The sequence below is a fragment of the Oncorhynchus nerka genome, linkage group LG22, assembly GCF_034236695.1.
Source record: "Oncorhynchus nerka isolate Pitt River linkage group LG22, Oner_Uvic_2.0, whole genome shotgun sequence".
In the NCBI taxonomy this organism is placed as follows: Eukaryota; Metazoa; Chordata; class Actinopteri; order Salmoniformes; family Salmonidae; genus Oncorhynchus; species Oncorhynchus nerka.
In genome coordinates, this window is record NC_088417.1 from 41,410,381 (window position 1) to 41,428,973 (window position 18,593).

At 46.1% G+C, this 18,593-nt stretch overlaps 1 protein-coding gene across 4 annotated transcripts in view; it reads right to left on the minus strand.

Annotated features, from left to right (window-relative positions):
• The window catches only part of LOC115105181 (arf-GAP with SH3 domain, ANK repeat and PH domain-containing protein 1-like), a 77,112-nt gene that overhangs the window by 17,628 nt on the left and 40,891 nt on the right, over window positions 1-18,593 (minus strand). For all 4 annotated transcript variants that reach the window (XM_065007156.1, XM_029626875.2, XM_065007155.1 and 1 more), the window contains 8 exons: window positions 11,171-11,256; window positions 9,813-9,888; window positions 9,616-9,702; window positions 7,955-8,055; window positions 7,761-7,830; window positions 3,924-4,011; window positions 3,551-3,599; window positions 811-986 (listed from right to left, as the gene is read on the minus strand). In XM_065007156.1, the coding sequence (XP_064863228.1) occupies window positions 811-986; window positions 3,551-3,599; window positions 3,924-4,011; window positions 7,761-7,830; window positions 7,955-8,055; window positions 9,616-9,702; window positions 9,813-9,888; window positions 11,171-11,256 (733 nt within the window). The remainder of the gene's footprint in view (window positions 1-810; window positions 987-3,550; window positions 3,600-3,923; window positions 4,012-7,760; window positions 7,831-7,954; window positions 8,056-9,615; window positions 9,703-9,812; window positions 9,889-11,170; window positions 11,257-18,593) is intronic.

An 18,593-nucleotide genomic window follows, 5' to 3' on the forward strand; every position in this document is an offset into this window, starting at 1 on the left:
GTGGCTCCCCATCTCCCACTGTGATGCCGTGACTTTGGGATGCAGCCTGTTAGCATGCTTAAAACAACGGGTATGCTTATGGTGACCAGACCGGCGCAATGAACTCACTCCAGAGAGGGGGATGTGTGTGAATTATGCAACACGGTGATGTAATGATGTTGATGTTGCAAGAAACACAGGTTTATTTGTCGCTAGCCGCCCGCTAACTCCCTCAGGGGCTCTGTGTGTTTATGCTGACAGAGGTGGATAGGGTGAGTAACTGAGGCGGTGTGTGTGTGTGTGTGTGTGTGTGTGTGTGTGTGTGTGTTGGGGGAGTCAAAAGGCCAGGGTGTCTCTGCTCTGGGGAGTCTGTTTTTACAGCAGGGGAGGATCAAGTTGGAGGAACAGGGGCCAGAAAGGGCCAACACCATTGTTATATCAAGAATACAGAGGCCCCTGATGCTGCTGCCTTTCTGCTTGCTTGGTTAAAGACATCAGGCTGGCTGCATAGCATATCTCAGGTGTCACCTACTGAGCGAGATAGGGAGCAGCCATGACAGTGCAGAACAGTGGATCGATGTTGGGCTGAGCAGGGATTTCGGAGGGACAACCTTGAAGATGATGAAGTACCCATCGGGGTGTGTGAGTTCAAGCGCGAGATAAAATGCTGAAGCAAAGGTGTTGTTGTCTTCTCCTATCACAAGGTGAATGGTGAGTATGCACAAAGTAGTGGTACATAGGGGAGGATATAGAATATAAGGCCCTTGGAAATCCATAGAGGTGGCGGTCAAACGCACACACTCACACAAAAACATTGTACTGTATATGTACCTGCAGCGCCACAGTCACAGCAGACTTCGTTGCCAGGGATGCGCAGCACGTCATCTATGATGGCTTTGGTCAGGTCCTCGAGGCCGTCCTCTCCTCCTCCTCCTCCTCCGTCCTCTCCTCCACGGAATGCCATGTTCAGAGCCTCCTCCTTACTGTTGGATAACACCGAGATCCAGCTACACACACACACACAACGCATACACAGAGACAGATGGACAAACAGAGTAACGAGTTATTACAGAGCAAGGGGGTTTTAAAATTGTATGAGAATAGTATATAGAAGAGTGCATTTTGGGGATTTCTATGTGCATAAGCCTCTTAGGTAGAGGCTTTTAGACAAGGGGATGGGTCAACTCCCAACTCCATCTGACAGTATATTCTATACTGTATGTATTAATATGTATACTGTATTATCTTGAGCCCTTGATGTTTACACTGAGGGTACAAAACATTAAGGACACCTTTCTAATATTGAGTTGTACCCCCCTTTGCCCTCAGAACAGTCCCAATTCACCGGGGCATGGACTCTACAAGGTGTTGAAAGCGTTCCACAGGGATGCTGGCCCATGTTGACACCAATGCTTCCATGTGGACTCCAATGCTTCCATGTGGACACCAATGCTTCCATGTTGACTCCAATGCTTCCATGTTGACTCCAATGCTTCCATGTTGACACCAATGCTTCCATGTTGACACCAATGCTTCCATGTTGACTCCAATGCTTCCATGTTGACACCAATGCTTCCATGTTGACTCCAATGCTTCCAAGTTGACACCAATGCTTCCATGTTGACACCAATGCTTCCATGTTGACTCCAATGCTTCCATGTTGACTCCAATGCTTCCATGTTGACACCAATGCTTCCATGTTGACACCAATGCTTCCATGTTGACACCAATGCTTCCATGTTGACTCCAATGCTTCCATGTTGACACCAATGCTTCCATGTTGACTCCAGTGCTTCCATGTTGACTCCAGTGCTTCCATGTTGACACCAATGCTTCCATGTTGACACCAATGCTTCCATGTTGACTCCAATGCTTCCATGTTGACTCCAATGCTTCCATGTTGACATCAATGCTTCCATGTTGACTCCAATGCTTCCCACAGTAGTGTCCGGTTGGCTGGATGTCCTTTGGATGGTGGACCATTCTTGATACACACGGGAAACTGTTGAGTGTGTAAAACCCAGCAGCGTTGCAGGCACCCACTACCATACCCCCGTTCAAAGACACTTCAATCTTTGTCTTGCCCTTTGACCCTCTAAATGGCCCACATACACAATCCATGTCTCAATAGTCTCAAGGCTAAAAAAAAATCCTTCTTTAACCTGTGTCCTCCCTTTCATCTACACTGATTGCAGTGTATTTAACAGGTAACATCAGTAAGGGATCATAGCTTTCACCTGGATTCACCTGGTCAGTCTGTCATGGAAAGAGTATGTTATGTTCTTATTGTTTTGCATCCACCCTAGATATGATCTAAATGTGCCTACTGTATCAACCAACACATCTGAACACCCTCCACACACACACACACACACACACACACACACACACACACACACACACGCACACATACGCACACACACACACACATACGCGCACACACACACACACACACACACACACACACACACTCTAGTTAACCTAGGAAGTCCTTCAACAGCACAGACTCCTCGCAGCTGTTTGTCTGAGTACGCTCATTATGAATCAGCCAGGAAGTGACTGCTACTGTTGCCAACCCACCCGCTGTTCAGCACAGCACAGTACAGCACAGCTCCTTCCTACTTGAATGTAATTTGTGGATTTGTGGATTCAAATAAAGTATTTAAAATGTGTGAGTGTGTGTGTCGGCTAGGAGACAATCATTGTGTTGATTAAAGTATGTTACTGTTTGTGTGTGTGTGTGTGTGTGTGTGTGTGTGTGTGTGTGTGTGTGTGTGTGTGTGCGTGCGTGCGAGCGAGCATGCGAGAAATAGCAAGAAATGAGTATGAAGATGCGTGGGTGTACGCGTGTCTTTAAGGGTCAGTTGTTTACTTGCGATACACAGGGTGTGGGTGGGCGAACGTGTGATTGCATAATGCAGGGACGTTATATTTTCAAATAATAAATGTTTCATTTCAAACACTTATTCCACGCCCTATGGGCCCTGGTGAAAAGTAGTGCACTACATAGGGAATTGGGTGCCATTTGGGATGTATCCTAAGGCGAGGCTAAGAGGCAAGGCCTATTGTGTCGCAGTAAAATTCATGTCAGTGTGGTTAAAGGCAGTGGTTCATAAGGGCCCTGACAGTTTAGGAAGACAGAGAAGTTGGAATTGATTTCAATTAATGATCATTGGGTATGAAGTGGCAGAATGTGGTTGAAACTGTGTGTGTGTGTGTGTGTGTGTGTGTGTGTGTGTGTGTGTGTGTGTGTGTGTGTGTGTGTGTGTGAGAAATAAATGATGCGTGTGCACCTGAACAAGTGACAACCACAGGTCCAGAGAGGTAGAAACCCCTACTGCTGCTAGCACCTAACAGTCCTTTTTCTCTCTCTAAGTAATACAAATACCCTGTCAATGGAGCATGAAAGACGCTGTCTTTCTTTGTTAAATCTCACTGATCATTCAAGCTCATAGCTACATTATCAAGGCCACGTTCATGGCTTCAGTGTATCACTTTGTACCTGCCTTTCGACTTAGATACTACAGTAAAACAATGTGTATAATGTGATCGACTGTGTTGATACACTTACATGACAAACTCCGGTTCATCCTCAGCCTGGAAGTGATATGTCCGGTTGTCTGTGGGCAGAGAGATTAGAGGGGAATGTGATCTCGGACCTAGCAGACACTGTGTAATCATGTCCTGTAATATAGCCCTGTTGTGAGGCGCATGTTGGGTAATTCACAAGCACAGCGTGTTTCAGGTTTTCCTTTCAATGTCGAGACGCCATTCAACAGCCAGTGGTCTCTTCGACCACAAAATGGTCTCTTCGACTCTTTCTGTTTCTGAATGTCCATAAGAGGTCATTTAAAAGGCCCCTTCTCTCACAGGCCACCCAGCCCATGCACCACCCACAGTAACTGCTGTATTGGCATAAGGGTTATGGTAAGAGGGGTACTTACGGGAAATTAGATCAAAGCACTTCCTGTCCTCAGCGCAGGGCTTGACCTGGCAGGTGAGCAGGTTGAGTTTCACAGGCTGCCTGTTGGACTGCACAAACACACAGACAACTTAGCTACTTGATGGAAATTATGAAAATGAGTCTGTACGTCGACCAGTATTGGTCCTATGAAAATAACACTACAAGCCTACCTGACTCTGGATAGGGAGGGGTGGTAAAGTAATAGGTCAATTAATATTTTAATGTTTGGCATTGTGGGTATTTATTTTTGTCTCGGCTGAATAAAGAAACTATATACAGTGCATTCGGGAAGTATTCGGACCCCTATACTTTTTCCACATTTTGTTACGTTACAGCCTTATTCTAAAATGGATTAAAAAATATATATATTCTCAGCAATCTACACACAATACCCCATAATGACGAAGTAAAAACAGGTTTTGAGAATTTTTTGCAAATTTATACAAAATTAAAAACAGATATCTTCAGACCCTTTGCTCTGATACTCTAAATTGAGCTCAGGTGCATCCTTTCGCTACTGATCATCCTTGAGATGTTTCTACAACTTTATTGGAGTCCACATGTGGTAAATTCAAATGATTGGATATGATTTGGAAAGGCACACACCTGTCTATATAAGGTCCCACAGTTGACAGTGCATGTCAGAGCAAAAACCAAGCCATTAGGTTGAAGGAATTGTCCCTAGAGCTCCGAGACAGGACTGTGCTGAGGCACAGATCAAGGTAAGGGTACCAAAATATTTGTTTGCCGCATTGAAGGTCCCCAAGAACACAGTGGCCTCCATCACCACCAATAATCTTCCTAGAGCTGGCAGCCCGGCCAAAGTGAGCAATTGGGGTCACCGTCCTTGGTCAGGAAGGTGACCAAGAAAACGATGGTCACGCTGACAGAGTTCCTCTGTGGAGTTGGGACAACCATCTTTGCAGCACTCCACCAATCAGTCCTTTATGGTAGAGTGGCTAGATGGAAGCCCCCCACCCCAAAAAAGCACATGACAGCCTGCTTGGAGTTTGCCTAAAGGGACATAAAGGACTGTTAGACCATGGAGAAACAAGATTCCCTGCTCTGGTGAAACCAAAACTGAACTCTTTGGCCTGAATGCCAAGTGTCACGTCTGGAGGAAACCTGGCACCATTCCTTGGTGAAGCATGGTGGTGGCAGCATCATGCTGTGGGGATGTTTTTCAGAGCCAGGGACTGGGAGACTAGTCAGGGTCGAAGGAAAAGATGAACGGAGCAAAGTACAGAGAGATACTTGATGAAAACCTGCTCCAGAGCGCTCAAGACCTCAGACTGGTGTGAAGGTTCACCTTCCAACAGGATAGTGACCCTAAGCCCACAGCCAAGACAACGCAGGAGTTTTTCCGGGACAAGTCTCTGAATGTCCTTGGGTGGCCCAGCCAGAGCCCGAACTTGAAATCCGATTGAACATCTCTGGAGAAACCTGAAAATAGCTGTACAGCAACGCACCGCTTCCAACCTGGCAGAGCTGTTTTGTGAAGGGGGTAGTACACAGCATTGAAGGGGGTAGTACACAGCATTGTAAGAGATCTTCAGTTTCTTGACAGTTTCACGCATGAAATAGCCTTCATTTCTCAGAACAAGAATAGACTGACGAGTTTCAGAAGACAGTTCTTTGTTTTCTGGACATTTTGAGCCTGTAATCGAACCCACAAACGCTGATGCTCCAGATACTCAACTAGTCTAAAAGCCCGTTTTATTGCTTCTTTAATCAGAACAACAGTTTTCAGCTGTGCTAACACAATTGCAAAAGGTTCTTCTAATGACCAATTAGCCCTTTAAAATTATAAACTTGGATTAGCTCACACAACGTGCCATTGGAACACAGGAGTGATGGTTGCTGATAATGGGCCTCTGTACGCCTATGTAGATATCCCTAAAAATCTGCCGTTTCCAGCTGCAATAGTCATTTACAACATTAACAATGTCTACACTGTATTTCTGATCAATTTGATGTTATTTTAAATGGACAACATTTTTACTTTTCTTTCAAAAACAAGGACATTTCTAAGTGACCCCAAACTTTTGAACGGTAGTGCACATTTGCAAAAATAAAAAATAAACTGTTTTTGCTTTGTCATTATGGGGTATTGGGGAAAAAATCGACTTAATCCATTTTAGAATAACAACAACAAAATGTCAAGGGGTCTGAATACCATCTGAATGCACTGTATATATACACTGTATATATACAGTATTTAAAAAAAATCTCTTCTAATGTTTTATCTCAGGATGTTGATTCAAATGACCTTTTTTTGTTGCTTTGAAACACAGCCTTGAATCAATCAGTTCTACAACATCATTAGAATCACTGAGGCCATAGTAATTGATTGATTACATTTCTCCGCATTTACTGTATGTCTCTGAAAATAGAAACAGTCCCACAGAATACTGTAATTGTGCCACTAATAAATGACCAAATATGATACAATGATAACTTGTACTCAGTGACCCAGAGGCACTATATGTGTCCCAAATGGCAACCTATTCCCTATGTAGTGCACTACTTTAGACCAAAGTCCAATAGTCCAAAAGTAATGAACTACATAGAGAATAGGGTGCCATTTGGGACACAGGGCCTAAACACTAGACACGACAGTATAGCTAGCCTAGGGAGGATCCCAGGTATTCCCTCAGTACTGGCTGTGGTCCAGGCAGCACCACTTTGGGTTGGCTACAGTACAGTACCCACTGTCATAATATGATAATATCACTGTGCCCAGCTAGCATGTGTGTAGACTGGGCACTGCATTGTAACTGTGCAGGGGGGGGGGTCTTTTCACAGTCTCCAAATCCAGAACAAATCCAAGAAAATAAATAAAGCAACACCTCACCGCACATTCCCTCCCTCCTATTTGACCTAGATATTGTGTGTATGTATTGATATGTTGGCTATGTGTGATGTTTTACATTTATGTAGTGTTGTCCTTGAGTTGTTCTTGTCTATTAATGTTCTGTATCACAGTATGTCATGTTCCATGTTTTGTGTGAACCACAGGAAGAGTAGCTGCTGCTATCGCACCAGCTAATGGGGATCCTAATAAAATACCAAATAACAAATGAGCCCTGAGGTGAGGCTGCCTGGCTGGCACCGCGCCTCGCAGGCAGGGTCACCCAGAGTTCAGCTGCCTGGCCTGCCACAGGGGCTGATGGGAAATAAACACAGAGCGGAGCTGCAACATGCCATCAGACAAAGTAAGATAAGTACATGGATTCTCTGTGCGTTTTCTTTTTTCTGGAGGTGCAGACAGGCAGGCTCGTACATAGGCTACAGATAATTTCCTTGAAAGGATGGTGTCTATATATCCAGTAAATGAGATGATAGTATTATGATATTTGGGGGATCCACCGCAATCTAGAATGGAATTATACAACATTTGGGACATGCTAGTTGTGTCTGTGTGCACTCTCTCTGTCGCATGTGCACCGTGTGTCTCTGCCTATCTATCTCAACATTGCTTATTGTATTAGCTCTCAGCAGCAGATAGTGAATATCTGATCCAGTGCTGCTGTACTCCACAGTATCCACAGGCCCAGGGAAGAGAAGAGCCAGCAGCAAACTCAGAGATGAGTCACCACAGCAATGGGAGAGGGTGGGTGGGGGGTTCGCTGAGGGGTTGCCCTGGCAACCCATCCATGTCGATTCCCCTCTGCCAACTGCCAGATTGATAGTGCTCTACACAGCTTCTTTCATACCGGATGTTGCCTCTGATCTAGCCTCCACAGGTGGGTGTGTGGTGTGTGTGTGTGTGTGTGTGTGTGTGTGTGTGTGTGTGTGTGGTATGTTTGCCTCTCACCGTGGCATGAGAGATGGTGAGCATGCCACCCTTCACAGAACACTTCCTCCTCTGCCACACCTTCCTCAGCCTGGAGGAAGACAGCAACACCAAGGCACAACAAAAGATCAGAAAAGGGCTTTGCATACCTGAGTGTATTAATATAAACGCTTGTTCAGTACTGTTCAGTGTGTGTGTATGTGTGTGTGACCTACCCATCACTCTTCTTCATCAGGTAGCCTTTCTTTTCACAGCCAAACTCTTTGTTGCCCTGCAGCTGGTGCATGCTATAGCCACCCTGCTTACTCTGGGAGTCCTGCGGCAACACATACAGTGTTCAGACACAGAAAACTCAGCAAATCACCACACACAACCAACCAAATATGCCTCTTACGGAGAGTGCAGGCCAGGGTCGTTATTATTTATCGGTTCATGTTTGATGTTCAAAGGACCATGGCGTCCGTCCCAAATGGCAGCCTATTCTCTATTTAGTCCACTGCTTTTCACCGGGGGCCGGGTCCAAAGAAGTGCACTGCACGGAGAATAGGGTGCCACTTGGGATGCAAGCCATGTTCTAAACACACGATTAAATGAAAAACACAGTGGAGTGCATGCTCTTCAAAATGTCTCAGAAGTCAAACGCAGGCAAGACCAACAGAAGCATGCCAATCATGCACACTTACTCTTCTAGACTTGAGTCCAGACAAGCAGCGAGCAGAGGGGGAGATAGAGGGAGAGAGTGTGAAAGAAGCAGCTGAGAAGTAGGCGTGAGACAGTGCCTGCATGCATGCATAGAGTGTAGGTGTTAGTTCAGTACAATATCTACAAGTAGAGGGGTAGTGAGTGAGTGACAGTATGTGGGTGTTATAAACCACAGGATGTTTAGTATGACTCGTCAGTTCCGTCCCAAATGGCACCCAGTACCCTACATAGTGCACAACTGAACAGGGCCCATACACTCTTGGAAAACAAAGGTCTAGCACCTAAAAGGGTGCTTCGGCTGTCTCCATTGCAGAATCCTTTGAAGAACCCAGGGAGAACCCTTTTGGGTTGCATGTAGAACCCTTTCCACAGAGAGTTCTACATGGAACCAAAAAGGGTTCTAACTGGAACCAAAAAGGGTTCTGACTGGAACAAAAAAGGATTATCCTATGGGGGCAGCCGAAGAATCCTTCTGGAACCCTTTTTTCTAAGAGTGTATGGGCCCTGTTCAGTAGGGCACTATGTAGGGAATACGGTACCATTTGGGACTAGGCCACTAGCAGAGACTTGCAGTTGTGTCGACACGGCAGCCCAGTCCATCTCAGCTAGGCTCTGCACACTATTATACAGTATCGTCATTCAAAACACAGTGAGCAGCTAGCATACACTAAGCACATCTCAATTTGGGTATAAGACTGAGGGGAAGACCACATTGTTGTTGTTGTGTATAAGGCAGTTGTGACCAGTGAGTGCTCAGAAAGAGATTAGGGTAGGTTAGTTAAGACAGTGACTGGCTCCCCACCAATCAGCCAGTGAGGCACCACACTGGCTACCAGCATGGTACAGCACTTGATGCTCACTCTGTGCTACACGAAGCTAGCAAGTATGTACACCCACCATAGGGTCAAAGGTTACGGGTTACGGGTGAAGAGTGTACAGTCTGATTCTCTACCAAGCAAAGATTTTGTGAACGCATGGCTGGAGGGAGTTTCCATTATATTCTTAAATTAACACCAGTCCATTCCATCTAAATCCAGGAGGGGTAGTGTACGAGTGCACAGGAAAAGGGTAGAGAATTGGAATGCAATTGATATGTTTGCCAACTATAGCCCGCTTGGGCCCAATTGGCCCTGTTTAGCCCTGTTTGGCCCTGTTTGGCCTGGTTCCTGCCTACCTCCTTCTGGTCCAGCTGAAGGGAGGACTTGATCAGATCTCTGAGAGCAGTCAGATGTTTCTTCTCCTCATCCTGGGTCTGCTTTATCTGAGAAGGAGATACACAGGGTGAGATTAACATGCACAATGAGTCTGGATAACAATAGTCTGTAGAGTAGCAGCCATCAGAAGGAGAGAAGTCTGTGGGTGGGTATTTACATTGTAGAGGTCAGCAGCCAGCTTCTCAATGTACTGCTTCAGCTTATCCGCTGTCTTCAAGCCATCTTGGAAGAAACTGAAAGAGAATACAGGGCGGATATTAGAATTCCACTGACATTTTCACAGTCATTTGGTGGGGTGTAGCATCGTTTACATCATTTAGAAATGTCAAGTGTCATAGAATGTTTATATAGGCATTAGGAAGGTCATAAGGAGTGGAGGGGTGAATGAGAATGATACTGATGCAGTGTATAACACTGCTTGGCTCTCTGGCTTTTGGCAAAGAGATTTATCTCTCTCTTTCCTTCTCTCTCTTTTTTCTCCTGTCTCTCTCTGGCTGACTATGGCTGTGTCCAGAGCTGAATGCTAAGCACCTCCTGTCATCCATTATGGATCTGCCAGTGTCAGTGGCACACACCAGAATGCAGCTCTGCATCCTCTCAGCTCCACTAACAACCTCTCTCTCCCCATCTCCCCATCTCCCTCGCTCTAGGCATCCATCAATCCTCCCTCAGTCCACTCATCCTACTGTAACTTACAGTTTTCTCAACCTTTGTTTTTCCATCGTTCTATAAGGCATGCCTCTACATAGTGATTTTTCGCTGTCAGCGTCAGAAACAGTAGGACAGCCATAGGTTTGTGTTGAGTAGATAACAAGAAAACTGCATTGTTTTGTTGTGACATAACCACCTAGCAGCACTGAGGCTGTCAGGCCCGTCGGTGACGCAGCCAGGGGACTGCCGTTATTTACCCACAAACCCCCACGGCTGTCACAACGCATCGGCATGAAGGCCCATGCATATTTATGAGAGCTAAATATGACTCCGCAACCCTCCCTACCCAAGACCTGTGAATCATGCAGCACCATCACCCCACCGAGAGAGAGGGATGGAGGGAAGGGGGGGTTGAGAGGATAAAGAGAAGGAGAGAGAGAGAGAGAGAGAGAGAGAGAGAGAGCAATCGCGGCCAGACTTGAAAATCTAGTCGTGAGAGTACATAATTCCCTCCGAAAAATATTCATATTTTCCCGTGAATGTTTGATACATTAAGTGTTTTCCACCAATTAGTCACATCTAAGTAGACACATCTCAGTAGTTGGGAGGGGGTCTCACACTATGGTAAAGGAGGAATATACTGCGGTACTGTGCGGGGCGGCAGGCAACCTAGAGGTTAGAGCGTTGGACTAGTAACCAAAAGGTTGCTGGATTGAATCCCCGAGCTGACGAGGTAAAAATCTGTCGTTCTGCCCTCGAACAAGGCAGTTAAACCACTGTTCCCCGGTAGGCCGTCATTGTAAATAAGAATTTGTTCTCAATTGAATTGCCTAGAAAAAGGTTGTTTAAAAAAAATGTACTTACTTGCACTGTGCGTGGTAATACTTGATTAGGTTCTGGAGAAGGTCCACTCCCTTCTTGGTCTTGATCTCATTGACTTTGATCAGATACTGCAGAGAAAACACAAGAGGTGGTTTGTGAAAACTGACATCAAATAGAATGCTCCGTTACATGATTTTGGAGTATTTCATTGCTTATACATGGTGATACATTAAACCAGGGGTGGACAATCACTGGAGGTCTTAATTGAAGGCTATCATTTATTTGAACGGAAGGCTATCATTTGCGAACCAGTAAATCTTCATGGCTTGGCTGAAGCAAAAGCCTGCACCCACCCACATAAATGGAAAGTGAGCGCAAAATGGTCCACCCTTGCAATAAACCACCATAGAAAATATGTGTTGGTGTGAAATATTGAAATATGTCTTCTGAACACTTTGAAGGATAATCCTATTAGAATGCCCAAATGCTGGAGGATGATCCTTTGATCTACACTGCCAACACAGCATGGAGTCTGTGGGAGCTGGAAACAAAGTGGTAAACATCTAAACGTCACTGGAAGGAATGCCAACATAGAATATCATGAGAGAAAGATGTCCCTTGCCTGGTTTTACAGTAAACTGTGTTCGAAATGGATAACTAGAATTGTGTTTTTCCATTTGTTTTTAGAAAACCACTCGGGCCTCCGGAGAAAGTGTGTTTCACTGACTAGCATCCTAAACGAGGCCGTCTAAAGATAGAGAACAAATTCCCACCAACAAATTCATGCCCGGCGAACAAATGAATACAACATCATCTTAATCTTACGTTTATCCCATGGCGTGACAACCTAGAACAGGTCGTGAAGGGACACTATGTAGACCAGAATGCCCTTCTGAGCCCCCCCTGTCCCTGTGCTCCCAAAGCTTCTCTGCACCATTGCTTACAATGCAGTCATCTTTGTGTGTGTGTGTGTGTGTGTGTGCGTGCTCCCCTGAAACAAAACACACACACAGTCACACACACATTGCTTTTGTATGCCTGAGAGTGTGCGGCTCAGAGATTAACCAAATTGGTCTGGTGTTGTGAATGCCTGATGGTGCATGTGTTTGGGGGCTTTGTGGGAATGAGAGGCGATGGATGGATGCTACTGTATCAGTGGCTGGTCTCAGATCAGTAATACAGCCTGCTGTGATGAGCATCGCCTGGCCCTCTCCACACTAGCAGCAGCAGCAGCAGCAGAGCAGCGTGGGATAGGGGAGTGAGTCTATGTCCCAAATGGCACCCTATTCCGTATGTAGAACCCTTACGGGCCATGGTTCAAAGTAGTGCACTATATAGGGAATAGAGTGCCATTTGGAATTCACCCTGAAAGCATCCTCTAATCTGGTGACTGAGTAATGTGGAGGGGGGGGTAACCATACCAATTCACACAATACTAGCACTGCTATCAGTCAAGTTTATAGGGTCAGGAGTTTTCCTTACCCTATAACTTGTCCAGGAAAAACTGGGCCTCTCTAGCACAACGCTGGAAGCAATATCAACAACAACCCACGTGTAAGAAATCACCCTAAAAATCCAAGAGAGGCAAACCACCCCCTCTCGCTGCACACAGAAATAGAGGTGCATGGGTGGAGCGCCTCCGTGACGGCGCCAATTAGAATCCCATTGTGAAGCACTAAGTAAATTAATATATCAATTATCAGTACCGTTATGCAATGTGAGCAAATAATCTGCAGATAAAGAGGGAGAGTGGAGTATGCGTTTACGCCCACCGGGAGGTAGCTCGATAGCACAGCTGAGCGCATCGCTCTTACAATTTGGTATTTTACTCTAGAGTAGTGGTATTCAATTTCTAATGACACAACCTTAAAATCGGTACGTTTAAATTTTCACAACAAATAACCCAATAAATTACATTTTATTGCTCTTGTCAAAATTAAAAGATCAAATAAATGCATTTACTTACTTTTATTTTCTTCTACAAATGATCTCTCTCAAAAACATTTGTACATTGTCCCATAAAATAATTTGAACTCTTAATTTTTGTTTCTCTTTTTTTAATATATATATACAGTATATACAGTTGAAGTCAGAAGTCTACATACACTTAGGTTGGAGTCATTAAAACTCATTTTTCAACCACTCCACAAATTTCTTATTCACAAACTATAGTTTTCGCAAGTCGGTTAGGACATTTACTTTGTGCATGACACAAGTCATTTTTCCAACAAATGTTTACAGACAGGTAATTTCACTTATAACTCACTGTATCACAATTCCAGCGGGTGAGACATTTACATATACTAAGTTGACTGTGCCTTTAAACAGCTTGGAAAATTTCTGAAAATGTTTTCATGGCTTTAGAAGCTTTAGATAGGCTAATTGACATCATTTGAGTCAATTGGAGGTGTACCTGTGGATGTATTTCAAGGCCTACCTTCAAACTCAGTGCCTCTTTGCTTGACATCATGGGAAAATCAAAATAAATCAGTCTCCCAAGGATGAAGTCTGGTTCATCCTTGGGAGCAATTTCCAAGCGCCTGAAGGTATCATGTTCATCTGCACAAACAAGAGTACGCAAGTATAAACACCATGGGACCACTGCTCAGGAAGGAGACGCGTTCTGTCTCCTAGAGATGAACGTACTTTGGTGCGAAAAGTGCAAATCAATTCCAGAACAACAGCAAAGGACCTTGTGAAGATGCTGGAGGAAACAGGTACAAAAGTATCTATATCCACAGTAAATCAAGTCCCATATCAACACAACAAAGATCATACCTTTTTGGAGAAATGCCCTCTGGTCTGGTGAAACAAAAATAGAACTGTTTGGCCATAATGACCATCGTTATGTTTTGAGGAAAAAGGGGGATGCTTGCAAGTCGAAGAACACCATCCCAACCGTGAAGCACAGGGGTGGCAGCATCATGTTACATTTACATTTAAGTCATTTAGCAGACGCTCTTATCCAGAGCGACTTACAAATTGGTGCGTTCACCTTAAGACATCCAGTGGAACAGCCACTTTACAATAGTGCATCTAAATCTTTTAAGGGGGGTGAGAAGGATTACTTTATCCTATCCTAGGTATTCCTGAAAGAGGTGGGGTTTCAGGTGTCTCCGGAAGGTGGTGATTGACTCCGCTGTCCTGGCGTCGTGAGGGAGTTTGTTCCACCATTGGGGGGCCAGAGCAGCGAACAGTTTTGACTGGGCTGCGCGGGAACTGTACTTCCTCAGTGGTAGGGAGGCGAGCAGGCCAGAGGTGGATGAACGCAGTGCCCTTGTTTGGGTGTAGGGCCTGATCAGAGCCTGGAGGTACTGAGGTGCCGTTCCCCTCACAGCTCCGTAGGCAAGCACCATGGTCTTGTAGCGGATGCGAGCTTCAACTGGAAGCCAGTGGAGAGAGCGGAGGAGCGGGGTGACGTGAGAGAACTTGGGAAGGTTGAACACCAGACGGGCTGCGGCGTTCTGGATGAGTTGTAGGGGTTTAATGGCACAGGCAGGGTGCCCAGCCAACAGCGAGTTGCAGTAATCCAGACGGGAGATGACAAGTGCCTGGATTAGGACCTGCGCTGCTTCCTGTGTGAGGCAGGGTCGTACTCTGCGGATGTTGTAGAGCATGAACCTACAAGAACGGGCCACCGCCTTGATGTTAGTTGAGAACGACAGGGTGTTGTCCAGGATCACGCCAAGGTTCTTAGCGCTCTGGGAGGAGGACACAATGGAGTTGTCAACCGTGATGGCGAGATCATGGAATGGGCAGTCCTTCCCGGGAGGAAGAGCAGCTCCGTCTTGCCGAGGTTCAGCTTGAGGTGGTGATCCGTCATCCACACTGATATGTCTGCCAGACATGCAGAGATGCGATTCGCCACCTGGTCATCAGAAGGGGGAAAGGAGAAGATTAATTGTGTGTCGTCTGCATAGCAATGATAGGAGAGACCATGTGAGGTTATGACAGAGCCAAGTGACTTGGTGTATAGCGAGAATAGGAGAGGGCCTAGAACAGAGCCCTGGGGACGCCAGTGGTGAGAGCGCGTGGTGAGGAGACAGATTCTCGCCACGCCACCTGGTAGGAGCGACCTGTCAGGTAGGACGCAATCCAAGCGTGGGCCGCGCCGGAGATGCCCAACTCGGAGAGGGTGGAGAGGAGGATCTGATGGTTCACAGTATCGAAGGCAGCCGATAGGTCTAGAAGGATGAGAGCAGAGGAGAGAGAGTTAGCTTTAGCAGTGCGGAGGGCCTCCGTGATACAGAGAAGAGCAGTCTCAGTTGAATGACTAGTCTTGAAACCTGACTGATTTGGATCAAGAAGGTCATTCTAAGAGAGATAGCGGGAGAGCTGGCCAAGGACGGCACGTTCAAGAGTTTTGGAGAGAAAAGAAAGAAGGGATACTGGTCTGTAGTTGTTGACATCGGAGGGATCGAGTGTAGGTTTTTCAGAAGGGGTGCAACTCTCGCTCTCTTGAAGACAGAAGGGACGTAGCCAGCGGTCAGGGATGAGTTGATGAGCGAGGTGAGGTAAGGGAGAAGGTCTCCGGAAATGGTCTGGAGAAGAGAGGAGGGAATAGGGTCAAGCGGGCAGGTTGTTGGGCGGCCGGCCGTCACAAGACGCGAGATTTCATCTGGAGAGAGGGGAGAAAGAGGTCAGAGCACAGGGTAGGGCAGTGTGAGCAGAACCAGCGGTGTCGTTTGACTTAGCAAACGAGGATCGGATGTCGTCGACCTTCTTTTCAAAATGGTTGACGAAGTTATCTGCAGAGAGGGAGGAGGGGGGGGGGAGGAGGATTCAGGAGGGAGGAGAAGGTGGCAAAGAGCTTCCTAGGGTTAGAGGCAGATGCTTGGAATTTAGAGTGGTAGAAAGTGGCTTTAGCAGCAGAGACAGAAGAGGAAAATGTAGAGAGGAGGGAGTGAAAGGATGCCAGGTCCGCAGGGAGGCGAGTTTTCCTCCATTTCCGCTCGGCTGCCCGGAGCCCTGTTCTGTGAGCTCGCAATGAGTCGTCGAGCCACGGAGCAGGAGGGAGGACCGAGCCGGCCTGGAGGATAGGGGACATAGAGAATCAAGGGATGCAGAAAGGGAGGAGAGGAGGGTTGAGGAGGCATAATCAGGAGATAGGTTGGAGAAGGTTTGAGCAGAGGGAAGAGATGATAGGATGGAAGAGGAGAGAGTAGCGGGGGAGAGAGCGCGAAGATTGGGACGGCGCGATACCATCCGAGTAGGGGCAGTGTGGGAAGTGTTGGATGAGAGCAAGAGGGAAAAGGATACAAGGTAGTGGTCGGAGACTTGGAGGGGAGTTGCAGTGAGGTTAGTGGAAGAACAGCATCTAGTAAAGATGAGGTCGAGCGTATTGCCTGCCTTGTGAGTAGAGGGGGAAGGTGAGAGGGTGAGGTCAAAAGAGGAGAGGAGTGGAAAGAAGGAGGCAGAGAGGAATGAGTCAAGGTAGACGTGGGGAGGTTAAAGTCGCCCAGAACTGTGAGAGGTGAGCCGTCCTCAGGAAAGGAGCTTATCAAGGCATCAAGCTCATTGATGAACTCTCCGAGGGAACCTGGAGGGCGATAAATGATAAGGATGTTAAGCTTGAAAGGGCTGGTAACTGTGACAGCATGGAATTCAAAGGAGGCGATAGACAGATGGGTAAGGGGAGAAAGAGAGAATGACCACTTGGGAGAGATGAGGATCCCGGTGCCACCACCCCGCTGACCAGAAGCTCTCGGGGTGTGCGAGAACACGTGGGCGGACGAAGAGAGAGCAGTAGGAGTAGCAGTGTTATCTGTGGTGATCCATGTTTCCGTCAGTGCCAAGAAGTCGAGGGACTGGAGGGAGGCATAGGCTGAGATGAACTCTGCCTTGTTGGCCGCAGATCGGCAGTTCCAGAGGCTACCGGAGACCTGGAACTCCACGTGGGTCGTGCGCGCTGGGACCACCAGATTAGAGTGGCCGCGGCCACGCGGTGTGGAGCGTTTGTATGGTCTGTGCAGAGAGATGTTGTGGGGGTGCTTTGCCTCAAAAGGGACTGGTGCACTTCACAAAATAGATGGCTTCATGAGAAGGAAAATTATGTGGATATATTGAAGCAACATCTCAAGACATTGGTCAGGAAATTAAAACTTGGTTGCAAATGGGTCTCCCAAATGGACAATGACCCCAAGCATACTCCCAAAGTAGTGGGAAAATGGCTTAAAGACAACAAAGTCAAGGTATTGGAGTGGACATCACAAAGCCCTGACCTCAATCCTATAGAACATTTGTGGGCAGACCTGAAAAGGCGTGTGCAAGCAAGGAGGCCTACAAACCTTACTCAGTTACACCAGCTCTGTCAGGAGGAATGGGCCAAAATTCACCCAACTTATTGTGGGAAGCTTGTGGAAGGCTACCCAAAACGTTTGACCCAAGTTAACTTCTTGGATATAGGGGGCGCTCTTTTAATTTATGGTTAAAAAAACGTTCCCATTTTAAACAAGATATTTTGTCACAAAAAGATGCTCAACTATGCATATAATTGACAGCTTTGGAAAGAAAACACTCTGACGTTTCCAAAACTGCAAAGATATTGTCTGTGAGTGCCACAGAACTAATGCTACAGGCGAAACCAAGATGAAACTTCAAACAGGAAGTGAGCCAGATTTTTGAGGCGCTGTGTTCCAATGTCTCCTTATATGGCTGTGAATGCGCCAGGAACGAGCCTACACTTTCTGTCGTTTCCCCAAGGTGTCTGCAGCATTGTGACGTATTTGTAGGCATATCATTGGAAGATTGACCATAAGAGACTACATTTACCAGGTGTCCGCCTGGTGTCCTCCGTCGAAATTGGTGCGTAATCTCCAGCTGCATGTATTTTCCCGTGTGATTCAGAGGAGAAACAAAACTGCCACGAATTACTTATCATCGAATAGATATGTGAAAAACACCTTGAGGATTTATTCTAAACAACATTTGCCATGTTTCTGTCGATATTATGGAGTTAATTTGGAAAAAAGTTTGGCGTTTTGATGACTGAATTTTCTTTCTTTTTTCTCAGCCAAACGTGATGAACAAAACGGAGCAATTTCTCCTACACAAATAATCTTTTTGGAAAAACTGAACATTTGCTATCTAACTGAGAGTCTCCTCATTGAAAACATCCGAAGTTCTTCAAAGGTAAATGATTTTATTTGAATGCTTTTCTTGTTTTTGTGAAAATGTTGCCTGCTGAATGCTAGGCTTAACCTCTTGCTCCTACCTGACACGCAGGCGTCCCATCTAGACATCTGGAAATGCAAATGCGCTACGCTAAATGCTAATAGCACTCGTTAAAACTCAAACGTTCATTAAAATACACATGCAGGGTACTGAATTAAAGCTACACTCGTTGTGAATCCAGGCAACAAGTCAGATTTTTTAAATGCTTTTCGGCGAAAGCATGAGAAGCTATTATCTGATAGCATGTAACACCCCAAAAGACCCGCAGGGGACGTAAACAAAATAATTAGCA